Genomic DNA, 24064 nt, shown 5'->3' with positions numbered 1-24064 from the left:
GAAAGAAGGGTATCAGCAGTGGGACACCTGGACAAAGCATCTGCTACTCCATCCTCTACTCCCTTCTTATATATGATCTTGTAATTGAGACCAAGAAGTTTTGTGAATAACTTTTGTTGCCAAGGGGTGTGAAGTCGCTGTTCACTAAGATGGACTAAGCTTCTTTGGTCAATATGGATGAAAAACTCATTCTGTAATAAATATGGCCTCCACTGGTCCACAGCTACAACAATCGCCAAGTATTCCTTCTCATAAGTGGACAACCCTTGATTCTTAGGACCCAAGGCTATGGATGTCCTTGTTGCAGCAGAACAGCTCCCACACCAACAGCAGAAGCATCTGTCTCAATGTGAAATGGTAGCGAAAAATCAGGAAGTGCCAGGCAAGGAGCAGATACAAGAGCAGTCTTCAGCAATTGAAATGTGTCATTGTGAATAGCAGCCCAAGTGAACACAGCATCTTTACAAAGAAGTTCTGTCAATGGCTTAGCTATAATACCAAAGTTTCTCACAAATTTCCTGTAATAGCCTACTAACCCAAGGAAGCCCGTCAACTGCTTAACATTGGAGGGTACTGGCCAGTCCTGGATTGCTTTGATCTTAGCTGGGTCTGTTGAAATACCAGTGCTGCTGATAACATGCCCAAGATAAGCAATAGAAGACTATTGAGCAAACTTGCACTTAGAAAAATTGAGTTTCCATTGATCTTTGGACAGCCACTGAAACACTTGTGCTAGATGGAATAAATGTTTTTCATAACTATTGCTATACACCAGAATTTCATCAAAGAACACAAGCACAAACTTCCTCAGTCCAGGAGCTAAAGTAGAATTCATAGCCCCTTGGAAGGTGCTAGGAGACCCATTCAACCCAAAAGCCATAACCCTGAATTCATAACTGCCCAAATGAGTTTGAAATGCAATTTTGTGCTCCTCATCTGATTGCAGTAATATCTGGTGGAATCCAGCTCTAAGATCCAGTGTGGAAAACCACTTGGCATTGGCTAACTCATCCATCAATTGATCAAATATGGGAACTGGGAATTTGGATTTGACAGTAAGGGCATTCAACTGCCTGAAATCCACACAAAATCTATAGCTGCAATCTTTCTTGGGCACTAGCAGAACAGGTGATGAGAACAAGCTCTTGCTTGGCTAAATGATGCCCTGTTCAAGCATTTCTGACACCTGTTTTTCCAGCTCATCTTTCAATTTTGGTGGATATCTGTAAGGCCTTATAGCCACAGTATTAGCTTCAGGTAGCAGAGGAATAACATGATCACAAGCTCTCTTGGGAGGCAAGCCAACTGGAGGCTAAAAAAATGCTGAAATGACTGGATCAATGACGGTATCTCAGTAGGTAAGGAAGACAGATCCAACTGAGGTTCATCAGTAACAGCACAGCAGACTTGTAACAACAGTTTTTCAGAAGACAAAGATGTCAAGCCACAGAGGGTGATAGGCTGGCCTTGGTAATTAAGTTTGACCCATTTATGGCGCCAATGAACTTGCATAGGACTGAATTGCTCAAGCCAATTCATACCAAGGATAATATCAAAGTGTGCTAATGGCAATATCTTGAAATCAGATGTAAATGCATGACTGTCAATGCTCCAAGTAACATTATGCAAAATGCCCTTGCTAAAAAGTAGAGCACCACCAGCAACACTAACAGATGACTTATGGGGTAGAATAGTCTGAGAGGTCAACTGCTGAACCAAAGAGTCACTAACAAAAGATGATGTACTGCCCGAATCAAGCAAGATTGTAACAGGAAGCCCATCTACTGACCCAATGAACTGAATTGTACGTATAGCAGGAGCACCAGAGACTGCAGAATCAGAAACTGCCATCAACAGGGTTTCAGACGGTGTAACAGAGTCCTCACCAGAGCTCATGTCCGCAGCAATGGACAGAGATTCCCAGAGATCTTGTACGGCATGTAAAATCTCAGGGGCACACTTGTGATCCTTGGTCCACTTGGCGGCACCTTTGTAGCATAAACCCATGGCTCGGCGATAGGCCTTGAGGGCTACCAGCTTCGAGTCTGACTCAGACACAGCAGAGGCTGTCGTTGACACAGCAGAGGCTGTCGCTGGCTGAGCAGCAGGCTTAGCCGCTGTCGGAGGAGGAGGAATCGGATACGACGGCTTGGAATGCAATTTGAACGGTGACAAGTAAGCGTTCCTTGCCGAGTCCTTAACACCGCCAGCTTCCTCCTGCAACAACGCCAGGGTACAAGCAGCATCCAAACTTTTGGGGCGTTGGACAAGCAGAATTGAACGCAATTCAGGTTTCAGGCCATCGATGAAACGGGTGACGAAATAAACAGGATCAACACCAGAATTATATGCTATGAGCTGATCGGTAAGAGAAGTAAAGCTGGCAACATATTCAGAAACCGAGTGTCGGCCCCTCAATTTGAGAGCCAGTGCATCCATACTTGCGTCAGGATCACGCATAAATACGCACCAAATCACAAGAATGGTACACAAATATATATAATAAAAGATTCTGAGCTTTATTGATATCTAAAATAAGGTCTTACAATAGTAGCCCAAAGGGGCATGGTCATAGGCTACATATCTAACGGAATACTGTGGCCGTGAAATGGCATTATTGGTGGTCTCTAGAGCGGGATTATTATACAGCGAAGTGGTGTCCTATTCCACAGGCAACTTGAGCGCGGCTGAAACCCTAGCCTCGATGTCATACTCCTACGAACGTATTTCCTTGCGTGACTCCTAATCCTCGTGGTACGTTTCTTTGTCGAAGTCATAGTCCTCTTCCGTGCCGAAGTCTGTGGGTCAACAACGGGTGAGTACATACGTACTCAGTAAACCCTAACCATAGGGTGGAAATAGAAGTGTAGTGGTGATTATGATTAAAGGTTGAGTCCTAGCGGAGTATTACCATTCCCACTAGTCCCTGGGTTAGCATCAATTCCAGTACCAGTTTCATTACACATAAAAGTAAATCTAATCATAGTATCTCATCCTAGCATTTGTCCATTTCAAGGACGTGACTATTCGAATAGGTTTAATTAACTCTGCAGAGGTGTACCAATTTCCCCACACGATAGGTGCAACCTCATCCATGATCAGTGGATAAAATAGACCTAACGAGACCTCGTACCCGAATGTACGAGACCTTAGATATCCATATAACTCTACTATTGCTTCTTAGGGGTTGGAAACACATAAATTTCGGGAAGATACCTAATCGTCCCAACATGATGATACCTAATCATCACAAAAATAACATGGCTCGAACACGGCCAAAAATAATCATGGCCTCGAACGCGACCAGAATCTCAAAAGCTTAACGTGGAAGATCACGTGGCATCCACGCCAACCGGGCCACAGAAGAAAACCTATCCCCCATGTCGGCTCCTGATGTTAGAGTTGTATGCGAGAGCGGGGACTTCCGCGTGGGTCGGCCCAATGCTGGAGGAGCTCGTCGCCTCGCTTGTTGTGAGCCGCCTAGCTGGAGCACCACCACCCAGGTTCTCACCTGTGCCGGAAGCCACCTCTCAGGAGGCAGATGCATCACTGGTGGACACCCGTTCTCCCGCGATGGCTACCCAGTGGGCGACGGATTCACCTCAGTCGTCGCCTGTGTAGCGGCCACCACCGGTCACACCACCTCGGGGGAGACAGCCCGACATCATGGACGCTGAGGCACGCCCTGACCTAGCGTTGGTCGGGGCTGCCACCACGGGAGGCGCGACGGTGATGGCGCTCACGGACGCCGTCAACCGCACTCCTTCTCCTCAAGCGACATGTGCCGACAGATGCCTCATGCGCTTCACCAAGCGAGTCACAAAGGTAAGGCAGCCACCACTCCTGTAGCTACCCGAAGATGTTGCGGCCCACGACGGACATCCACCGCCCGCGCTCCCCAAGAGGAGCAAGTGGATAGCGGCGCAGAGCTTGTCGCATATCCCGACGTCCAAACGAGGTGAGCACCTTGTCTTGAAGCGCCTGGGACTAACTAACGGGATGTCCTCTCCGTCCACATTGGCCATGAAGGCATACGATGAAATCTACAGCAGTGATCCCGGTAACATGCAGGCGCTTCGTGAGTTGTTCCGCCGGACGGCGACGTGGGTGCGCGCAAACGGCACCGCCGCCGCTCGACAGCCTGGCTATAGGCCTCCTATCCGGCGCCGCATTTTGGGTTAATCAGTGTCCAATGTAATAGTTTAACTTCCAGTACACTAGGGAGAGTTTGAGCGTCCATGTAAAACTCTTCTAACCCACTAGGACGCCGCTAAGGTGTATTGTATTAAACTTTTTCTCTACCGTAATACAAAGACACGCAAACCTTTTGCGTGATCGAGAAAAAAGGTTTGTCAAAGTCAAACATTTCTATGTTTGACCATCAATTTCAAAGAATCTACTTAGCAGTTTCACAAAATGTGAACTATTTATATATGAAATTATTTCTCATAATAAATCTCAAAACATAAATCTTATGTTGTTAACCTATACATTTTTTCAAAAAAAATAATAGCTAAAGATAGAAATATTTGACTTAGAACAAAGCTAATATGACATAACAACGGAGGGGATAAGAGTTTGAAACCACTCGCCAATGTGCCTCTCGATTCTCTGGTTAATTGCTAGGGCCATACAAAAATCACACTAGCCAACCATATGTTATATATTCTGAAGGAAACAGGTATGATGAAATTTGATTCTGACATGGCTATACTATACTTTAAATAGTTCTTATCTACTCCCTCCGTCCCCATAATAAATAAGTTTCTAGAAATTTTTAGACAGATTAAGGACATTGAAAAGAAGCATGTGCCCTCATCTCATTTCTTTTTGGGAATTTTTGCCACAGGACATCACGAAAACGCATATTTTGCTGCAACACACCGCCAACGCCATCGTTTGCTGAGTACCATTATGAATTCGATTATGTTTGCCACAGCACACCGCGACCATTATTTTAATGATTTCCAGAGTTTGGGAGAGAGAAACCTTCTAAAATGACATCAGATGCCCCTGTGGACCGGCATTGGTCGACCAGACCCGACTTGGTGGAGCCAGACCAGGTTTGAGCTGGACCCGACTAGGTCGAGCCAAACCCTAGCCAAACCAGGTCAACGCCGTCGCAGCTCGTCTTCTCCACTCTCCCTTCCGCCGTCACCACTCTCCCTCGCAGACACTCTCCCTCGCCGCCGTCACCTCCCTCACGGCCTCACCGCCACTCTCCGTCGCCACCCGCAGCTGCTACCCTCGCCGCGCCCCTCGCCACCACCCCCGACTCCACCCTCGCCGTCGTAGCCGCCGTGCCATTACATGGATGCGTGAAGATGGCTTCGCCGGTGCAACAGAAGCGGCTCCGCCCGAGCATTGATTCACCGTCGAAGGGGGTGAATCTGTCATGGGTTCCTGACGGGTATGCACTTTCCCCTCTTCCACCAATTGTTTGTTGTTCTTGTCTTGCAATGAAATCGAGGACGATTTAGTTAGGGTTTTCACGAATTCTTGTTTTAGGATGGACATTAGTTCTGCAATACGGATAGCGGTGCGTGTCCCAGCTTACTATGAGGTTTGCGATGACGGTAGGCACGTTGGTCACAGTGCAACAGATTTTCAGCTAATTCGGGATAGGGACACTCTTAATCTCAAGGATTTAACTGCGGATGTATCTAAAAGAGTGTGTCCTGGGAAGAATCAGGGGTTCAATTTGTGTTTTTTTAACAAGCACAAGCAAAGTTATACCAGTCTAACCTCTGATTCAACTTTGATGAATGCTACTGAGAACTATTGGGAGCTAAGGAGGCTACCTTTGTTTGTGAGTTTCTATGATACAGTTCCTGTTTCATTTAGTCAGAGTGTGTCTTTGGATAATGAGGCATGTGCTACTGTTGATCCCCCATTGCTTGGTAATGATGGTGGGCAGAACAACCAGTCTGTTGATGCAGCCATGTCTAGTTTAGGTTCCCAGGAAGTTGAGTCTCTCAGCGAGGAAGTGAGTGATTCAGACACTGCTGACTCAACTAACTCTGGTGAATCAGCTGAGAAATCCATACCTGCTCAAGGAAGAAAGGGAAGAGGCAAGAAGCCTGCTGATGATGATGTGGCATGGGAAGAAGATGATGAGGAGTATGTTGGGATCAATGATGAGAACCAATATATGGCAGACCAACAAGATGACCAAGAAGAAGGAGCTGCTGACTCTGACTCTTTTGTTCATGATGATTTGTTAGTTGATGATGAAGCTGGTTGTGAGACTTCTGAGCATGTTACTAACTTAGAGAACCCAACTATAGCTTGTGGTGTCACATTTGAGGATGGGGACACCTTTAAGAGGGCTATTAGACAGTATGCTGTTCTAAAAGAATTTGAAATTGCAGCTCATTATAGTGAAGCCAAAAGGTATAGAGGGCACTGCAAAGGATACAAGAGCAAGAAGAAAAGGTGCAAGTGGAGGATACATGCTTCTCAATTGCAGGATGGGAAAACTTGGCAGGTCTGTTCTCAATTGCAAGTGGAGGATACATTTTTCAAAGTTAATATTTACTTATTCATGATGTTTAATGATGTATACTTATTGATGATGTTAGTTGATGATCATGATGTTTACTTATTGATGTCTACTTGTTGTTGGCAGATAAAGAAGATGTATCAGAAACATACTTGTGCTACCACAGCAAATCTGGAAAAAAACTGCATGGCTAACAATCACTGGGTGAGGGACAGGGTTATTAACATCCTGAGGCATGACCCAACAGCTAGAGCTTCCCAAATGAAGAAGGATTTGGAGAAAAAGTACAACATCACACTTTCATACTATGTTGTTTGGGATGGAATGGCAATGGCTCTGGAAGAGCTTCAAGGCAAGTGGGATGACAGCTTTGAAGATGTTTTCAGATTCAAGGCTGAGGTGGAGAGGACAAATCCAGGAAGCATTGTGGACATTGAGTGGGCTCTGGTTGGGAAGAAGATGAGGTTCACAAGGATGTTTGTGGCATTCAACAGCTGTGTTCAAGGTTTTTTGAATGGATGCAGACCCTTCCTTGGTGTGGACTCAAGCCACCTAACTGGGAGATGGAGAGGGCAACTAGCTTCTGCTTTAGCTGTGGATGGACACAACTGGCTTTTTCCAGTAGCATATGGTGTATTTGAGTCAGAATCTGCTGACAACTGGCAGTGGTTTTTTGAGAAACTAAAAGTTGCCATTGGATCTCCTCCAGGCCTAGTGATCTGCACAGATGCAGGGAAAGGTATAGATAAGGGAGTTGCCTCTGTCTTCTCAGATGGAGTAGAACATAGGGAGTGCATGAGACATCTAGTGAAGAATTTCAACAAGAGGTATAGAGGTGCAGTGTTCAAGAAGCACTTGTGGCCAGCCAGCAGGGCTTACAACCAAAGACACTTTGATCGCCATTACAACATCATGAAGGCTGCATCACCAAGAGCAATGCAATGGATAGAGGACAACCACAAGCACTTGTGGTGTAGATGGAGGTTCTCCCATGCATGCAAATGTGACTATGTTACTAACAACATAGCAGAGACTTTCAACAGTTGGATTAGGAATGAAAAGTCCCTTGCCTTAGTTCCTCTGTTGGATAGGATTAGGCAAATGATCATGGAGAAGCAAGATATCAGAAGGGCATTGTCACTGAGGTTGACAGACAAGATCTTGCCTCAAGTCACCAAAGAACTTCATGCTATGAGTAGAAACTTGCAGTATGTCATACATAGGGGGCCCAACAACACTGCAGAGATTCAAGGTACTACTAAAGAATTGAAAACTTGGAGGCATACTGTGGATCTTGAGAGTAGAACATGCAGCTGTCAAAGGTGGCAGATTTCTGGATTGCCATGTACTCATGCTCTCTGTCTCATCCATTCAATGCGCAATAGAAGTGTTGAGGACTATGTGGATGACTACTTTTCAGTTGATAAGTTCAAGAAGGCATATGAACATGTGATCAAGCCCATGACCGATAGGAATCAATGGCCTGAAGTAGATATGGGTTTCAAACTTTGGCCCCCATTGTTGAAGAGAGCTGCAGGCCGTCCAAGAACTAGGAGGATCAAAGGTGTTGAAGAAGGTGGAAAGTCAACTTCCCAGAGACAGTGCAAGAGGTGTGGTCAGTTTGGTCACATGATGAAGACATGCAATGAGACTGTGTATGACTCTGATGCACCACCACCAGCAAAGAGACCAAGGACAAAGAAGACCACTGCTGCAGCAACAACTGTATCCACCCAACAATCACAAATTGAAGGTGCACCAGCTCTGTCTCAAGAAATCAGTGTTGCACCACCAGCTCTGACTAACAGCCCAGCAACAAACACTAGGAGGTATTTAATCTCTGTCTTGAAATAGCCCAGCATTGTCACTTGTTTCCTCACCTTTTCCTGTCATTCCTATTGTTTTATGTGTCTAACAGTCGCAAGAGGGCATTGGAGTATGCTGCTGAAACTTCCCCCCCAACAGCTGACATGAGGCAGAAAAAGAAAGGGAAAAGAATGAAGAAGGACCTGAGCAAGAAGACAACCAAGGCAAGCAAAGTGAGCAAGAACACCAAGAAAAAGAAGTCTGAGAGTATGGACCAAGAAAAAGACAACCAAGACATCTGATGACAAAATTTATTAGTTGTTATGTAATGAAACTGTTGTGTAATGAACCTAGTGTGTACTGAACCTAGGGTTGGCAGACTATGTTTCCCTTTTGCGCTTAAAGTCACAGCTTATGGCTGCTGTGTTATGAACACTGATATGTAAGCTTGTTATGAAGGCCAGACTTTATTGGCATGCTGACTTTATTATGTGTTATGCCAATTTATCTTAATTCCTGAGTGTGATACAATTATGTGTTATGCCAGTTCAAAAATGAGTGTGACACAATTCTGTTGCAAGAAGATGCAAGATAAGATGCTGGATACATGATTACATACTGATACATGATAAGGTTCACAAATTGAGTCTTTGAAATAAGCTGCTGATAGCTTGATACATGATAAGCTGTTGTTATGCATCACTTAACCAACAACACTAACAAAACTAAAACTAAAATAAACACCTTTACAGCACCAACTACAAGCAGTCTCTCTCCAATCTTATCCATCTTTGTCATCAATTTGCTATTGCTATCAACTAATGCCTTAAGCAGTGCCTCTGAATCTTTGAGATGAATGACTGCACTCTCCATCAGTTCTTGGCAGGCATCAACACCTTCGTAGGCCTTCAACATGTCCTTGCCATCCTTCATCACCTCCAGCCCCACGCCATCACGACCTCTAAGCTGACTGAAATGGCGAGGAAGAACACCTTTGGAGACCAACAAAGGGACATAGTGTTCTTCAAAGTAGTATGTGCGACAGGCATAATTGGTCTGCAAACCAGAGATGAAAAAATCAACAAAAAAACGCATCCAAAAAAGAGATGCAATTCCACCACAACTTACATGCTCCAACAGTGGACACTTGTAGAACCGCTTCCCCTTGCTGCCCTCCTTATGTGAAACGCGACCGATGAGAAGGGTTCCGCACTTGGAGCAAGGTACCAATGGCAAGAATCCTGCTTCATCTCTGTAGGGCTCAAGCTCTGGAATCCGAAGTTCGTCTCTGTAGGCCGAGTGCGACGCTCCGAACGGCGTGGATTGCGAGCTCGAAGCCATGGGGATCTAGGGTTCTTGCATATGGGAACGGGACGGCGCCAGCAGAGGAAGAAAATGGGAGGCGGCGGTAGGAGGGAGACGATCGGGCCGACTTTACCTGGTCCAACCAGACCAGCAACGCGCAGGGGCAAAATTGTCTCCTCACTGCGGTTTCTCTCTCCCAAACATTAAAATAATGGTTGCGGTGTGCTGTGGCAAACATAATCGAATTCATAATGGTACTCAGCAAACGATGGCGTTGGCGGTGTGTTGCAGCAAAATATGCGTTTTCGTGATGTCCTGTGGCAAAAATTCCCTTTCTTTTTCTAGACGACATCTATTGGATTTGGCATTTATAGTTTGCATGCAACCATGATTAGCTTCTGCATTAGGAGGTAGCTTAGTGTTCCATGTTTGTGTAGAATATTATTTATTTTGGGACAAATTTTGAACCTTACAAAGTTATTTATTTTGGGACCTAAAGAGTATCTAGGTCGCTTTTTGATTCATTTTGTTTGCAAACATTTTCATAAATTTTACTATCCATCTCTAATTTACATGGCTCGGTTCTCCAATAATATGCAACCTGTTCATATTTTCACCATGCTGTATCTTTTCAGACATTGACGAGTGTGCTCATCCGGAGCTCCAATCATGTTACGGGGTTTGCATAAATATGCCTGGAACTTTCCATTGCCGATGTAAGCAAGGAACCTACGGAGACCCCTTCACAAAAGGGGGTTGCAGCTCCCTCTCAGGTGACATGCTGCTTATGTGTAACATCTTTAGTAACTTGATTTTTAATTTGTATCTCTATACCCAAAACATATATACCTGATTAGTATAAGGTGTTTATTAATCACATATTTCTATAGGCTGCAGTAGTTCGAAATAATCACTAACAAATTGTTTCTCTCTACTGAACATGCTTTCTAGCTGAATCCAAATTATGATATTGCCTCTTAACCATACATTTCAGTGTTGAAAATCAGGCTAGCTGTCGGCGGTGGCACGGTTTTTTTGCTTTTGGCAATTGGTGCACCCTTTGTGGCACGTAAAATCAAGCAGCATAAGGTTAAAAAGACAAAACAAAGATTTTTCAAGCAAAATCATGGGCTTCTACTCCAACAATTGGTATCACAGAAGTCAGATATTGGTGAAAGAATGATCATTACCTTGGGAGAGCTAGAGAAGGCTACAAACAATTTTGATCCATCTCATGAAGTTGGTGGTGGAGGGCATGGTATAGTCTATAAGGGACTGCTAGACCTGCAAGTTGTGGCCATTAAGAAATCAAAGATCATAGTACAAAAAGAAATTGATGATTTCATAAATGAGGTTGCAATTCTTTCCCAAATCAACCACAGGAATATTGTCAAACTCCTTGGGTGTTGCTTAGAGACAGAAGTTCCACAGTTGGTTTATGAGTTTATATCAAATGGCACGCTTGCTCATCATCTTCATGTTGAAGGAAACATATCACTCCCGTGGGATGATCGGATGAGGATTGCCCTCGAAACTTCCAAAGCTCTAGCGTAACTACATTCAGCTGCTTCGACACCAGTACTTCATATAGACATCAAGTCATCTAATATACTTCTTGATGACAATTTAACAGCAAAGGTATCAGATTTTGGGGCTTCATGGCACATCTCAATTGATCAAACTGGAGTGACTACGGCCATTCAAGGAACCATTGGTTACTTAGACCCAATGTATTATTATGCATCCCGCCTAACAGATAAGAGTGATGTTTTCAGTTTTGGTGTTCTTCTTATAGAATTATTTACTAGAAAGAGACCAACTGTGCGGACTAGTGATGGTGACAGCCTTGTCTCACATTTCGCATCACTAATCACTGAGGGTGACCTAGTTGGCATAATAGATCCTCAAATCATGGAAGAAGCAGAGGTTGAAAAGGTTGAAGAAGTTGCCAAGCTAGCAGCAATGTGTACAAAATTGAATGGAGAAGATCGGCCTACAATGAGGGAAGTTGAGATGACACTAGAAAACTTGAGAACCACGAAGAAGCATACTCATCATAATATAGCAACAAAGAGATATGAAAAGGATCAAACTGTTGCTCCTTATATTTCAATTGAAGGACTTACTATGGAAGCAAGTAGACAATACACTACGGAAGAAGAAATGTTGTTGTCAGGCGCCTATCCACGATGAGTTCATGTTCTAGCCTAACATTATTGTTCTCTTTTGGATATTATTATGGAACATGTAGCTGCTATAGTTCTTAGATCTTCAATCCTAATAAAATCGTTGAGCTTTGTGTACTTGTATTTTGATGTTTGTTGGTTAAGTGCAATTTATTCTTCGATCATGATAAAATCACAACCAGGGGCAGCCAGCAGGCATGTGCTGCCTTGACACTCCACCCTATTCTCTATGGTGTCCTACTGTAGACCCGTCCTGTATTTCAGAACTGATACCAAGAATTTGTACCAGTACAATTCAGGCTGGATGTTCCAAATGTAGGCATCGTCGACCACAATCTGTGGATGGGAAATGCACAGATTGCCCAGACGACGAGCCACCAACCCATCTTCCTCGTATATTTTTTTAAAACGGACTGGAAAGGGAGATAAAAACAAGAAGCAACCTTGGTTGCTTCAAGATCATCTGGCGACCCAAACCCAGTACTTAAATGGAGAAACAAGAAATCAAAATGGAGGAAGGCCGGCAGGGCTTTACTATTTGAGAGGCCTCTCTAAGAATGGCTGCCATTTGCACCATTCCCTTCTTCCATCCCTCTCAGAAAAACTACGCACACGGCAGACTAAAATCTTGCAAGAAGACATTAGAAAAATAATTGCATTATAAATACCAAGTGTCTGCTTATCAAGAGCAGAAGAGATGGAATATAGGAAGCTCGCAGTGAAAAAAATTGCTCCTTCTGTCTGTTTCAAATGCAGCATAATCTGGCAATTCAAGTACAATGAACTCCTGAATCAGTGAAACTCGGTATCTTGCTGTACATCACATGGGAGTGAAAGCCATCCAAGACAAAGGCACAGATATGGCAAACAACGAGCAGAAAGTAAAGTGGCATTACATTCTTGTGTATTCATATACAAGTATACAACAGTCCCTATACAGGAAAATGGTGCATGCCAATAGCTAAGTTCTCTTGTTCAAATAATCAAATATATTCACAACGAAAAATAGCAACCATGATGTATCAAATTTTATCAAGCCAGAGAGACTTCAAGAGAGGACTTTGCCAGCCATAGCAATCCAGGATCATTCCTTTTCAATACCAGGTAAGTCTCTGCACGCCCAACCTCGTCTGAGATCACATCCTCGCAGAAGCCAATCAATTCAAGAACCTCCATTGCAGCTGATTTTGCAGTAAAATAGATTAAGCAATTAGTATAGCATACATTTCAAGAATCTAGTAAGCAGTGGCTACTGGTGGGGCAAACAGTAATACCTTTATAGTTTGCTACACTCCTTTGGAAATGTGGATTGGACTGCAAATGTGGGAAATGAGAAGGATTTGTGAGAATTTGCTTTAGCAAATGACTGATGCATCATAATATGCAAGAATAATGAGAAATGTGAACAACCAAGTATACCTTACGCAATCTCTTATACTTAATATCATTTGGGTGCTCTATAACATTCTTGATGATCTTAAAAAGTGTTTGAATAGCAGACTCTGCCTCTGCAGGTGTTGCTTGCAACCGGAGCGTCTCAATTGACTTCTGGAGTCGTGAACAGAGGGCTGCCACTGATTCTTCAATCCTTTGCAGCTCATTGCTGTTTGAATCAACAACATGATCGTCAGGATCAGGTTCAGACTTCAAAACTGTGGAGTTTACGCTTTGTTCTGTTATCCTTTCTGTCCCATTTCCAGATTTTAAAACATCTCGACAAGCAGTATCATCAGGATCAGGTTCTTCACCATGCTTCCCATCGATGACCAACTCCTGGTTGACAATAGCATTTGAGGAATCAGCAGGGTCAGATTCATACTTTAAAACTGCGATGCTGTTTGCCAGTTCACTATCCACTTCCATCTTGTTTCCAGATTCCGGAATAACTTCATTAGTACCATCATCAGGATCAGGTTCGCTATGGTGTCTTCCATCAAACCTCAGCTCCAGGTTCAGATTATTAGCATTTGAGGAATCAACAGAATCTGGTTGTAGGCATCTATCAGAACTTTGCTTCTCATGCTTCTCAACATCATCAGGATCAGGCTCAGAGTAACTGATAGTAGGCTGTCCTGCCAATGATATCCCAGCTGCTGAATCCACATGCATAGCATCATCTGGATCTGGCTCTACCTTCAAAGTTTCATGAACAAAATCTTCAGGAACATCATCAGGATTATATTCAATTTTAGTGCCTGAAGCATCATGATCCGCCTTAGCAGATGCATCCAAAAAACGCTGGTAAGCAGCAGCCCCTGACAATGCACGAGCACTAGCCAGTGAACTTGATTCTCCCCCAAGCCTGTGACCAGCAACAGTTATCTCTGGTTCTAGAACAAATTCCTCTTCATATGAATCGAAGATTTTGCGACCACTCAACATATGACCTGTAGACTTGGTCCAGTCCATGGAAGCAGCTTCCTCATTCAACTGCCAGATATTAAAGCAAATATAAAATTGAATAAACTCAAATGTAAAGAGAGAGCAACCGAATGTGATGGGAGTATCTAGGAAACACCTGCTTATTAAGAGCAAAAAAGTTCGCATCATGCTCAGAGTGCACCATATGTGCCTGCAATTGCAATATAGGCACTCAGCGTAAGATACAAAAGACCCAATGCAGTGAACAAAAACTATAAGGGAAATCTTTAGCAAAGCCAAAAATTACATACAAGCTCATGAAGTAGAGTTTTCTTGATACTTTCGTACTTCCTGAATCCCTTCAAGTCATCAGTTCGTAGGCGAAGAGATATCTCCTCTCCCATGTTCTGCATAAGACCCACAGGTATATTTTCAGAAACTAATGCAATACTTTTTTCTATTATATACAAATTGTAGCAGTTTATGTTCACCTTATTGAAACCTAAAATACATTTCGGACTAACGCCTACATATCCAACAGGAGCCATCTCAGTCATGATTCCGACTCTCCATTTATGCTGAAAACAACAACAACGAAGTCAAATAAAAATGATGGAACTCTGTTAATAAGCATAGGATTACTTCTTGAAGGCCGTTACCTTTTTCATGATCGCAATTATACCAGGGTCGCATGCAAGCATGTGCATTCGTTTCAGAGCTTCTGAAGGTGGAGGATTCAGCTGGCAGGGAAAAGGTAAGTAAACAGGTACAGAAGCTTAAGTCAAAACAGCCTGATTGCACATACAAGGTCATACAAATTAGAAATGTGTGTACTTGCACAAATATGCTCTAGACAAGGTTTTACAACCAAAACCATTTTATTGTTGACACTAGAAAGCAATTAGCACTTTTTTTCAGCTCCCAGAATTTACATGCGGTCCTAGACAGAACTTTGTGCAAAAATACACTGATGTAGTTCCTTAAACCATTAGCCAATAGTTAAAGTACATACTGCTCAAATGAACCTATTGAAGGAGGTGAAGAGTGTACATTCAAGCAAGGCACTGTAAAGGAAAACTGGAACATCTGCAAAGCACCAGGCATTACAAAGCAGGTGGGAGCAGGGGGGTTGACTAACCTCAATCCCAGGTAAGTGAAGTGTCCGAAAATCACAGAAGATGTATTGTCCCTGAGGAAGTTTGAGCGAAATCTGTGGCCTGCCTGATGATCTTTGCCTAAGCCGCTGTTCTTCTTCATCAAATCCAATTATATGTTGGTCAGGTCTTTTGCCATTGTCAGATACCTCCTCGATTTCATCATCATAAACCCCCATCATCCGGATAGGTTTTCCCTGCATCAAGAAAAAAAATCAGTCACAATGATTTCATCTGCCAGCTGCGGCCGTTACAATATCCACTAGCAAGCGACATGCCAATGAGTATGCAAATAGCGCGCGCTAGCCACATCTTACCTTGCTAATATCCGCTTCATTCAGTGTCAACCTTGAATGTGGATCAGAAAATGGTGTGATCAGCTTGGAGCCTTTGTTTGTCGATTGTGGAACAATGAGCTTCAACGTCTCTGGCTTAACACTAGTCAAGTCCTGCAGCAGTTGCCCAAACTCCTTCACGGTACAGTTTGGATCCGCATCCACATCAAGCTGTCTGCCCCTCCAGGTGACTGAAATCCGAGCTATTCTGCTCTCTTCCATCTTGTTCCTGATACAGGACCCACCTTATGCTATCAATCCCTCGGATTACCCAAAAGAATGTGATAGTGCTACTGATCAGGTTATCCGTCTGGCAAGGAAGGAAGCTAGGGAATTAGTCATGAAAAAAAGGGAGCTCGAAACCTCAAGCGCATCTAATCTAGTAGGAGTAATAAACATCATCTAGTCAATCATCATCATGAACCAAAATGGCAATCCAGTTTTATATCTAACAAATTACCCTTGAGCCAAACTTATAGCCAAACAACTAAATCCAGCCCCAATAATAATAAGAACGAAATGGCGGAATTCGCCTCCCAAGGAACGAGAACCACCATCCGGCCACAGAAATAGCCGCTGATTCGATTTAAACAATTTAATCGAGCGAATCGAGGTTGCGGGTGGGCGGATTGAGCGCCCGCCGTCCTGTACGCACCTAGACAGACGCACGCCGTCGTCGAGAACGTGAACCAGCCGGCGGAGGAAGGCGTGACCGCGTCGGCGTCTGCGTCGCCGGCCTTGGGGAACGGATATTTGTAGGCCACCGGAACGTTCGAGAACGCACGCGGCGGCGATGGCGATTGGCGATGGCGGTGACGGCAGGCTGGCAGCTACCCCCTGCGGTGACGACTGACGAGTCGTGACGGGGAGAGGGGTTGGTCTTTATGAGCGGTTGAGCACGCCGTTCGTGTTACGTCGATCAGCGTCATGGCTGACGGGCTCCACTTTACGCCTACAACTGTCTGGAAGTACGCCTTCTCCTTGGTAACGGTAAACTAGCGTCCGGATGTCCGGCCTCAGGCCCGCGCCCGTCTCCCGCGCACGCAGCCCTTCTCCCCCTGCCGTGCCGCACCCCATGGCCAGCCGCGCCGCGCCACCATCCCACGCCTCGCTCCTATCCACCGGTGCACCCCCATCCACCTCACCCATCGCTCCTACACCACACCACCACCACCTGACGCCAATAGGAGGAGGTCGTCGCCGGTCCGGACTTTGTCTCCCGTGGCAGGAAGGGGAGGCCTGCGATGCTAGACCATTTGCTATCGACGTTCCCTCTGGACCTAAGCTGCTAGTTACCGCAGTCGCTCACCAGGTAGGCCATGGCTGTGGGCAACACCATGTTCGAAGTGTTTCAGGCGTTTTCCAACTTATGTTTCAAGTGTTTCATCTGAATGTTGCAAAAGTCAATCTGAGATGTTACATATGTTGCGATGGCAATACACGCATGTTACAAGCCTAAGTGTTTTAGCTGTTTCAGACAATTGTTTCAACTGTTTCATATGGATGTTTTAAAAGTTGATTTGGTGTTGCACATGTTGCAATTGCTATACATATATGTTTCAAGTGTTTCATCTGTTTTCATACGTATGCTGCAAATATTTCATCTGGATGTTTCAAAAGTAGATCTTGTGTTGCAGGGTGTTGTCCGTGTAACACCCCTGGTGTTTGCCTTACATTGGTGCATCTGCATTGCATCACATAAGCACATTCATATCATTACCACATGTGCATCATTCTATGTTTCCATGTTGCAACACGGTGTTCTTTACTGCTCATGTATGTTTGTACCTTCTGTGGTGTCTGTGTGTTATGCCTAGTACCCTAGAGGGGTTGTACATGTCCCATGTACTAGGGTCCAGTGTTTCAACGGATTGTTTCGCTTGTTTCGAGTTAACATTCCATGTGTTGCAAATGCATGTTTAAATTGATTTGAGAAGCTAGAGCAATTGCATCACATGCAAATGAATGTGGTGACCCACCAAAACACCCTAGCTACATTTATAATGTCATTAGGAACAATGTTCATAAAGGTCATTAGTCCAAATTAGGTTTCTAAGCCCTAGTTGACTCATGTTGACCCTAGAACTAGTTTTGTTTGACTATTTAAAAAATGCAGCTTGGAGTGTTTGCATGGAGGAGCACCCTTAAGCAAAGTTGTAGTAAACTTGCTAAGGAACAAAAGTTGTTTTATGGTCATCTCATGAAAATGATCAGAACACCCTCAAAAGTGGCCCACATGGCAGAATTGGGGCTGTTTTAGACTTAGCAAATTTTGCTAAGTGTTAAGCTGTTTTACAGTTTCGGGGTTCATACTTTGGAACAATGTAACTCCCAATCTAGGTCGATCCAGCTCTAACTCATGTTGACAAAGTTGTAGTTCCCATGTAGCTCTACATCTTGTATTACTGAAATTGTGGCAAAGGACGAACAGATTTGGAGTTATGGATCGTTGAAAATGGACCTTCAGTCGCATTTTTTAGGTGGTATTTCAATCCTTGGCTTCAGTATTTGAAATCGAATCAGCAGGGGATGCTGTGGCCGACCGGCAACAGGCCGCTGCCGCCGCGTGGCTGCCACGCGCCATGGCCGGCCTAGCGCCGCTGCCCGCTGTCAACCGCATGGAGGGCGCGTCCGTCTGTTTTTCCTCTCGCCCTCATTCGCTTTCTCCCTCTCACGCGCGTCTGAAGCACCGAGAGCGAAGCCGCCGCTGTCGCCATTGCTCTGCCAAGCCATGCACCTCGCCGTCATTCTTCCACCTCCGAGCGCCTGGCAGCCCTGCATCCTCCGTCACCGGCTCCGCCGTACTCTCCTTGGCCTCGCACGACCATCCTCGGCCTTCCTTCGTCGCCGTAGCGCGCGGCCACCGCTGCCGCCGGCGAGGCTGCCGTGGATGTTACTGGCTCGCGTGGCCAGCCCTCCACGCTCCACCTCGGGCCGAGCCGAGGCCGCCGGCGAGTGCGCGCGGGCCTCCCGGTGCTCCGCCGCCGCTCCACCATCGCCGACGAGCCCTCTATGACCGTCACCGACGAGCCACAGTGCCTCCTCTGCTTCCTAATCCCGCCAGGGACTGTTTACTAGAATTCGACGAAAGTCAGGGGCCTAACTGCAATGTCATTGACTCAAGTGAATAGTGCTTCCGAGGACCTATTTGTTGTAAATCGGGTAAAACTTTGAAACTTCATAGTAAATCATAGGAAATTCGTAAAATAGCAAATGAGGACTTTTTGGAATCCTTGTGAAGTTTTCTATGCAGTAGATCTATAATCTTTCATGTTTTAGTTTAAAATTTTAGCTGTGAAAATGGATTTATGCATCTAGGTTTTTAATTTTAGTTGTATTTGTCTTTTTCATAACTGCAGTTGTAGGGCTCCAAATGAAGTGAAATTTTTGTGGCGTGCTACTCATGTGATGTTTGATGTGTGGTAAAAATTTCAGGATTTTAGGCTTGATCAATTTAGAGATATGAAAAATAACAAATGACATATGCTGCTTTGCTTCTATTCTGGACAGTTCTGCATGTATGCATTGTTTGGCTCAGTTAAGTTATGAATCATGCCTTGTTGATAATAAATGAGTTGTAGTAATTTTCATAAGATTTTCAAAAAGCTAAAGAGCACAATTTTTGGTTAAGTATGTGTTTAGCTATAGTTGTTTAAATTACTATGACAGTTTCTGCCCAAACCCAGACAGGGTTGCTTTGTGTGCCATGTGTGACCTTGTTAGTAGCAGAATTAGTTCTAGATGTTTATAGCAAAGTTGTTCAAAATTTGTTAAGCTTTCCAAAAATTCCAGAACCATATTTATTGGACATGTGGAACTCAACTTATAGCTGTTTAAAGTAGCATATCAGTTTCTGTTCATGTTTGGATATAGATGTCTTCCTTGGTTTAATTGACCTTGTTAACTATGAAATCATCTTAAGATGATAATAAGAAAGTTGTAGGTAACTTTATAAGCTTTCCATAAAGTTAAGAATCATGTTTGTCGGAGGTCGAGAACTCCATTTATGCTTCTCTAAAGTTCCTATAAATTTTCTGTCTATAGCTGTGCCTCTGCTGTTTAGGCTGCTGGTGCAAGTGTTACTTGTGCAACTAGTTTCATGGTGTAAATGATGTTTACTGTAGTTTTGGTAAATACAAAAATCGTAGATGATTATCTTATCTTGCTTGTGTTAAATTTTCATGATCCTAGGTCTGATAGTTTAGGAGTTGCATGCTTAATAAGTCTACTGTCAGATTTTGATTACATTCTGCGTAGACTTAAAAGATTAGCATGTTTGGTCATGATAACTTGGGAATCATGCTGAGATGATTAAAGATGAAATGTGGATAATTTCCTAAGCTTTCCAGAATGTCTTGTTTTATATCATTTGGATTTATAAAACTCCAGATATGATTGATTTATGAAGCTGTTGTTTGCAAGTCCAGAAATTGGCATATTCCGGTTATAGTTGTTGCTTCACCTTGACTTGCTTTGCATGTTGCTAGGTGTAGTTCACGTCCTTGGTAATTAAGTTAAATACACCTGAGATCTTGTGAGACTTATGTGCCATGTATAATATTCTTTGTTATCTTAGCATGATAGATTGTGTGATGTTAAGTTAAGCATCGCAAAGTACTTAAGTGTGTTTAGTGTAAACGATGCTTGTCTTGCTTGCTATTTGTGATGCGTCTCATGGTACTATTCTTCATATCCATGCACTTGCATCTTGCATCTCATCTAGGTACGCTAGATGCACCACGTGAAGGACGAGATGTTGGAGCCAAACCCGAAGATGGTGTTGGTGGATCCCTCCCGAGGATGGAAGGACCCTGGAGTGCATGCCTAGAGTGGAGACGTCGTCAAGACGGAGCAAGCTAACTTGACTGATTCGTGTCGGATCCCAGGCAAGCCCTGGAGCATATTAAGCCTCCTAATTTCTGAAATGTAGTACAATATTATTGTTATATATATATATATATATATATATATATATATATATATATATATATATATATATTGTTGCATTAAGTTTAGGTGTTGGATGCAAACACTTGCTGTATTGGTTACCCAATTCCTTGTCTAGATATTGTTACCCTGAATCCTATGTAGCTCAGGCTCGAGTAGTGCTTAGCCCTGCTAAAATGCGGTAGAAGTCGAGTGATTTCCTGTCACCTGCGAGATATAGGATGATACATGTGGCACGGTTGGCTATATTTGCTATCGTGGAAAAGAACCAGTCTTAATTTGAAATGAAGACCGGACGGGGGCTTGCCGGTTTGCAGTGACTCTGTCCGTGTCGCTTAAGGACTGATTCTTGGAGCTTTCCTGTTCATGTTGAACGCATGCCTCTCTCTTAGTTGGCCGGCCTAAAGACCGACCGCGAAGCTGAGTAGCTCACCTCAGGCCGGGAGTCGATAAGTATAAAGTGCGCCTCGGAAGGGAGCCATAGGCGTGAGTCCAAGGGCAGGTGATTTAAAAGTCCTGATCGTCCTGGCAGAAGGGTAATCCCTGAGAGTGCTGGCGCTGATCGAACCCATGAATTTGGTTCCTGAGATGTCCCAAAGGCGACCCACGGCTACTCTTGCAAAGTATGCCAGGGTGAGGGTTAGGAATACCCCCTCAGCTGAGTTGTAATTCGATTCGAATCGCCGTCTCTCCCGGTTAGTGAGAACTTGACGGGCTTATCTCCAATGTAGATACACTTAATAACTTAATGGTTCGGAAATGATGATATGATGATGACAGCCTTATTATACCTGCTATGGTTAATACTGTTTGCTCCTAATAAGTGAGTGCTCTAGTATAGGTGCTAATCTAGTGGACAGGTAAATAATGATAAGCTGGATGCTAAGTTTAAATTGGTTACTATAATCATAAGCTCTTTTATGCAACTGTGTCAAGCTAGCCCACCTGAAAAGCCTTGCATGATCCTTGGTGTCTTTTATTTCTAGTTTTGACGGGTAAGTCTAGCTGAGTACCTTCTCGTACTCAGGGTTTATCCCACCATGTTGCAGGTGAAGTTCTCGGCCTGTGAAGATGGTGGCTAACCGCCGGTGGCTCGGTGATTCTATAGTTACTTCTCATCTATATGCTTTTGTCGGATGATGTCACTTATGCTAGCAATGTATTTGGAACATATATTAATGTAACCTTTTGAAAGCTATGTTGTTTTCACTAATCAGTTTTGAAACCCAAACTTGTACTATTATTTGTGAATCCATTTGTAATATTATTTTCCGCTGCAACCCTACGTATGTGATGTGTATTTGCTTAATCACGCGATCTTGGTTGTGATGTTGATTTACCGAGGTCTTTCGGGACACTCGGCGGACTACCGGGTTTATATAAGTGAGAGTATGCGCGTGTCAACGTGTTAAGCGGGGACAGACATACTTGATCTTGTATAAATTGGGCGGTTCTGTTACAGCTAGCATCAGAGCAAGATTAAGCATAATACTGTCATGTACATTGTTTTAAAAACAAAGTTTTGGTTTTAAAAAGCCTATTTTAACTAAAACTTTAGCTATAGGCAAATTTGTCAAAAAACTAATTTGCAAAACTATGCTAGCGACATCCTCCTTTATGCCCAGTTAAGGACTATTAGGTGGCTATCTAAGTACTAACCTGGGGGTTTTTACTTTCGTCGTCCATACGGCGTGCTATTGTATGGATGCCATTCGCTTGAATGGTAATGTATGGATCAATTGTCTCTACGCCCAGGTAAGTGTGAGTTGTGAGAGCATGACCGTCCAACTGTCGGTCTAGGGGAAAGTTAGCTGTGGTTACTGGAATATTTACATGTCACACACATGTATATATGAAGGTACTTAATTGCGGGTATATTTATCGGGTAGCTATGGATATCGAAGTATATACATTTGGGGATGTATATATGCAGAGTATCTTAGTTTACTGCTTTCATTGTGTGCTTATTTATCTCTTGTGGGGATGGGTTGCAATGAATTTGCCTGCAGGTACGCTAACCACGAATGCGTAGATTGAATATAGCTGACGACTAGCTATATATCGAGAGTACGTGTTATGCCACCGACATAGAACGTGATTGCCACCTTAGGCTGGCAATTTTGTGAGGACGAATTGGACGAGCATGCATCATGATTGTGCTTGTGCATAAATATGCTTTCCTCACCTTGTTCTAATGCTAAGTAACTTGTGATCAATGTGATGTCACTATTTTCCCTGTGTGAAGCTAGCAAAAATGCCTTGTCCCATGCTGCTTGAATAGTTATGCTTGAAGTTAGTGTGTGATTAGCTTTTGTCTCGTATGTTGGCTTCCAAAGGAAATAGATGACGAGTTAATAGTTAACAAAAAGTTCACCCCTTTGAAAACTAAATTGCTAAATGTAAGTAAAACTTGTTTTGTAGAGATATCCACCTACTCAGTAAAAAGGAAACAAAAGATAACAGTGCCTTACCACCATGTTTTGCCTGATATGTGTTGTGGTGTTACTGTAGGTGACTGCTTATTATGTACGAGCTTTGTGCTTAGTAATAGTCGCTTAAGCTAATCGGATTGAGTGTTTCGAAATGCTCGCTTAAGACCATTATGTAGGCGTGGATGCTCGTTATCTTGGTAGTGCCGTAGTTGTCACCCTTTTGTCCTCGGTAAGCACATGAGTGTGGAAGAGCGCTATCCTGGAGCAGCGTCCAAGTTTTGATAATCTCATGGTTGTCATTTCCAATTAAGTTCTCTCTTAGGAGCTAAGCTTGTACACGTGGTCGCTAGCCTTGAACGTTGTGCTACGAAGACTTTATCTATGCCTTTGCTTGACCTTAGGTCCAAGCTTAGTTCCCTTGAATGCTTGCATGTTTCGTGGTTGTCCCACTCCTATGTGGGAGGACCCTGCTCAAAAATCCTTGTTAGATCTTATTGCTCCTTCGTTTATAGATGATCTAGTGAAACACTAATCGCTATCTACCCTGGCTTTGGAACCTTTTCCTCATAGATCATGTCATTGCTTTATCGACTGAATCCCTTGTTAGTGCAATGGCTCTGTCCCTCAAATCTCGTGTATTTTGTCTCCAACTCTTTCAAGTCTCTAGATGTTTATCAGTCTTGATCTCATGTTGTTGCTCGACAAGACCAAATCTCATGTTAATCTTTATCTGGTAATCACTTTGGTGGACACGAGGCATTTATGGAAATTAAGCAAGAGTCTCCTGCTTAGTTGCCTTTGGCAATTAGGCTATGTTCTTTTGCGCTATGTTTTGATCGTCTGATCGCCTCCTTGTTGATTCCTAACCTTGTGACTATCCTTGTTTGCTATCCCTCTTTTGCACAATGCTTGTTCTTACAATCTAATTGGTGCCACTAGAAGTTTCACTTTGGTTGTATGTTCAGTAATGGTGCCACGATTAGCGATCTACGGTGCCGCGACGGAACCTAGGGCCTCCTTGTGGGCGGCCGACGCA

General features: G+C 43.7%; 3 protein-coding genes, 1 long non-coding RNA gene and 1 pseudogene across 6 annotated transcripts; 2 read left to right on the top strand and 3 right to left on the bottom strand.

Annotated features, from left to right (window-relative positions):
• Nucleotides 1-286: 286 nt before the first annotated feature.
• Nucleotides 287-2439, bottom strand: LOC136469427 (uncharacterized). The gene is made up of 3 exons (XM_066467626.1): nucleotides 1542-2439; nucleotides 773-1035; nucleotides 287-661 (listed from the first exon to the last, which is right to left on the bottom strand). Exons 1-3 carry the CDS (start codon nucleotides 2437-2439, stop codon nucleotides 287-289), a joined length of 1536 nt encoding a protein of 511 aa, XP_066323723.1.
• Nucleotides 2440-4858: 2419 nt separating this feature from the next.
• LOC136472682 (uncharacterized) lies at nucleotides 4859-8745 on the top strand. Of its 2 annotated transcripts, none has more exons than XM_066470387.1 (3): nucleotides 4859-6487; nucleotides 6629-8331; nucleotides 8421-8745. In XM_066470387.1, exons 1-3 carry the CDS (start codon nucleotides 5510-5512, stop codon nucleotides 8608-8610), a joined length of 2871 nt encoding a protein of 956 aa, XP_066326484.1. In that variant the 5' UTR covers nucleotides 4859-5509; the 3' UTR covers nucleotides 8611-8745. The 2 variants fall into 2 exon arrangements, with proteins under 2 accessions (XP_066326484.1, XP_066326482.1); XM_066470385.1 differs by having other exon boundaries at nucleotides 4859-6526.
• Nucleotides 8746-8893: 148 nt separating this feature from the next.
• On the bottom strand, nucleotides 8894-9940 carry LOC136472681 (uncharacterized). Its single transcript, XR_010762400.1, has 2 exons — nucleotides 9437-9940; nucleotides 8894-9364 (listed from the first exon to the last, which is right to left on the bottom strand). It is a non-coding gene; the product is annotated as an uncharacterized lncRNA (long non-coding RNA).
• A 364-nt stretch (nucleotides 9941-10304) lies between these two features.
• Nucleotides 10305-11806, top strand: LOC136472680 (wall-associated receptor kinase-like 9; annotated as a pseudogene).
• Nucleotides 11807-12672: 866 nt separating this feature from the next.
• Nucleotides 12673-16445, bottom strand: LOC136472678 (uncharacterized). Of its 2 annotated transcripts, none has more exons than XM_066470383.1 (10): nucleotides 16305-16445; nucleotides 15632-15959; nucleotides 15299-15511; nucleotides 14820-14900; nucleotides 14652-14738; nucleotides 14472-14567; nucleotides 14318-14371; nucleotides 13219-14229; nucleotides 13074-13113; nucleotides 12673-12980 (listed from the first exon to the last, which is right to left on the bottom strand). In XM_066470383.1, exons 2-10 carry the CDS (start codon nucleotides 15869-15871, stop codon nucleotides 12832-12834), a joined length of 1971 nt encoding a protein of 656 aa, XP_066326480.1. In that variant the 5' UTR covers nucleotides 15872-15959; nucleotides 16305-16445; the 3' UTR covers nucleotides 12673-12831. The 2 variants fall into 2 exon arrangements, with proteins under 2 accessions (XP_066326480.1, XP_066326481.1); XM_066470384.1 differs by having other exon boundaries at nucleotides 15632-15878; nucleotides 16305-16435.
• Nucleotides 16446-24064: the final 7619 nt, after the last annotated feature.

Source organism: Miscanthus floridulus, chromosome 8 (genome assembly GCF_019320115.1).
Source record: "Miscanthus floridulus cultivar M001 chromosome 8, ASM1932011v1, whole genome shotgun sequence".
Taxonomy (NCBI): domain Eukaryota; kingdom Viridiplantae; phylum Streptophyta; class Magnoliopsida; order Poales; family Poaceae; genus Miscanthus; species Miscanthus floridulus.
The sequence above is the reverse complement of the archived record's forward strand: the minus strand, read 5'-3'. Positions and strand labels throughout refer to the sequence as shown.

Excerpts from the sequence above, each read along its gene's own strand:
- LOC136469427 (XM_066467626.1), bottom strand. The coding sequence starts at position 2,439 with ATGGATGCACTGGCTCTCAAATTGAGGGGCCGACACTCGGTTTCTGAA. Across the intron at positions 1,036-1,541 it reads ACACTTTGATATTATCCTTG|TTCCCATATTTGATCAATTG; the intron begins GTATGAATTGGC and ends CCAAATTCCCAG. Across the intron at positions 662-772 it reads TGTTCTTTGATGAAATTCTG|TCTTCTATTGCTTATCTTGG; the intron begins GTGTATAGCAAT and ends TTTGCTCAATAG.
- LOC136472682 (XM_066470385.1), top strand. The coding sequence starts at position 5,510 with ATGGACATTAGTTCTGCAATACGGATAGCGGTGCGTGTCCCAGCTTAC. Across the intron at positions 6,527-6,628 it reads TGGAGGATACATTTTTCAAA|ATAAAGAAGATGTATCAGAA; the intron begins GTTAATATTTAC and ends TGTTGTTGGCAG. Across the intron at positions 8,332-8,420 it reads CCAGCAACAAACACTAGGAG|TCGCAAGAGGGCATTGGAGT; the intron begins GTATTTAATCTC and ends TGTGTCTAACAG.
- LOC136472678 (XM_066470383.1), bottom strand. The coding sequence starts at position 15,871 with ATGGAAGAGAGCAGAATAGCTCGGATTTCAGTCACCTGGAGGGGCAGA. Across the intron at positions 14,372-14,471 it reads AAACTCTACTTCATGAGCTT|GCACATATGGTGCACTCTGA; the intron begins GTATGTAATTTT and ends TTGCAATTGCAG. Across the intron at positions 14,230-14,317 it reads TTTTTGCTCTTAATAAGCAG|TTGAATGAGGAAGCTGCTTC; the intron begins GTGTTTCCTAGA and ends AATATCTGGCAG.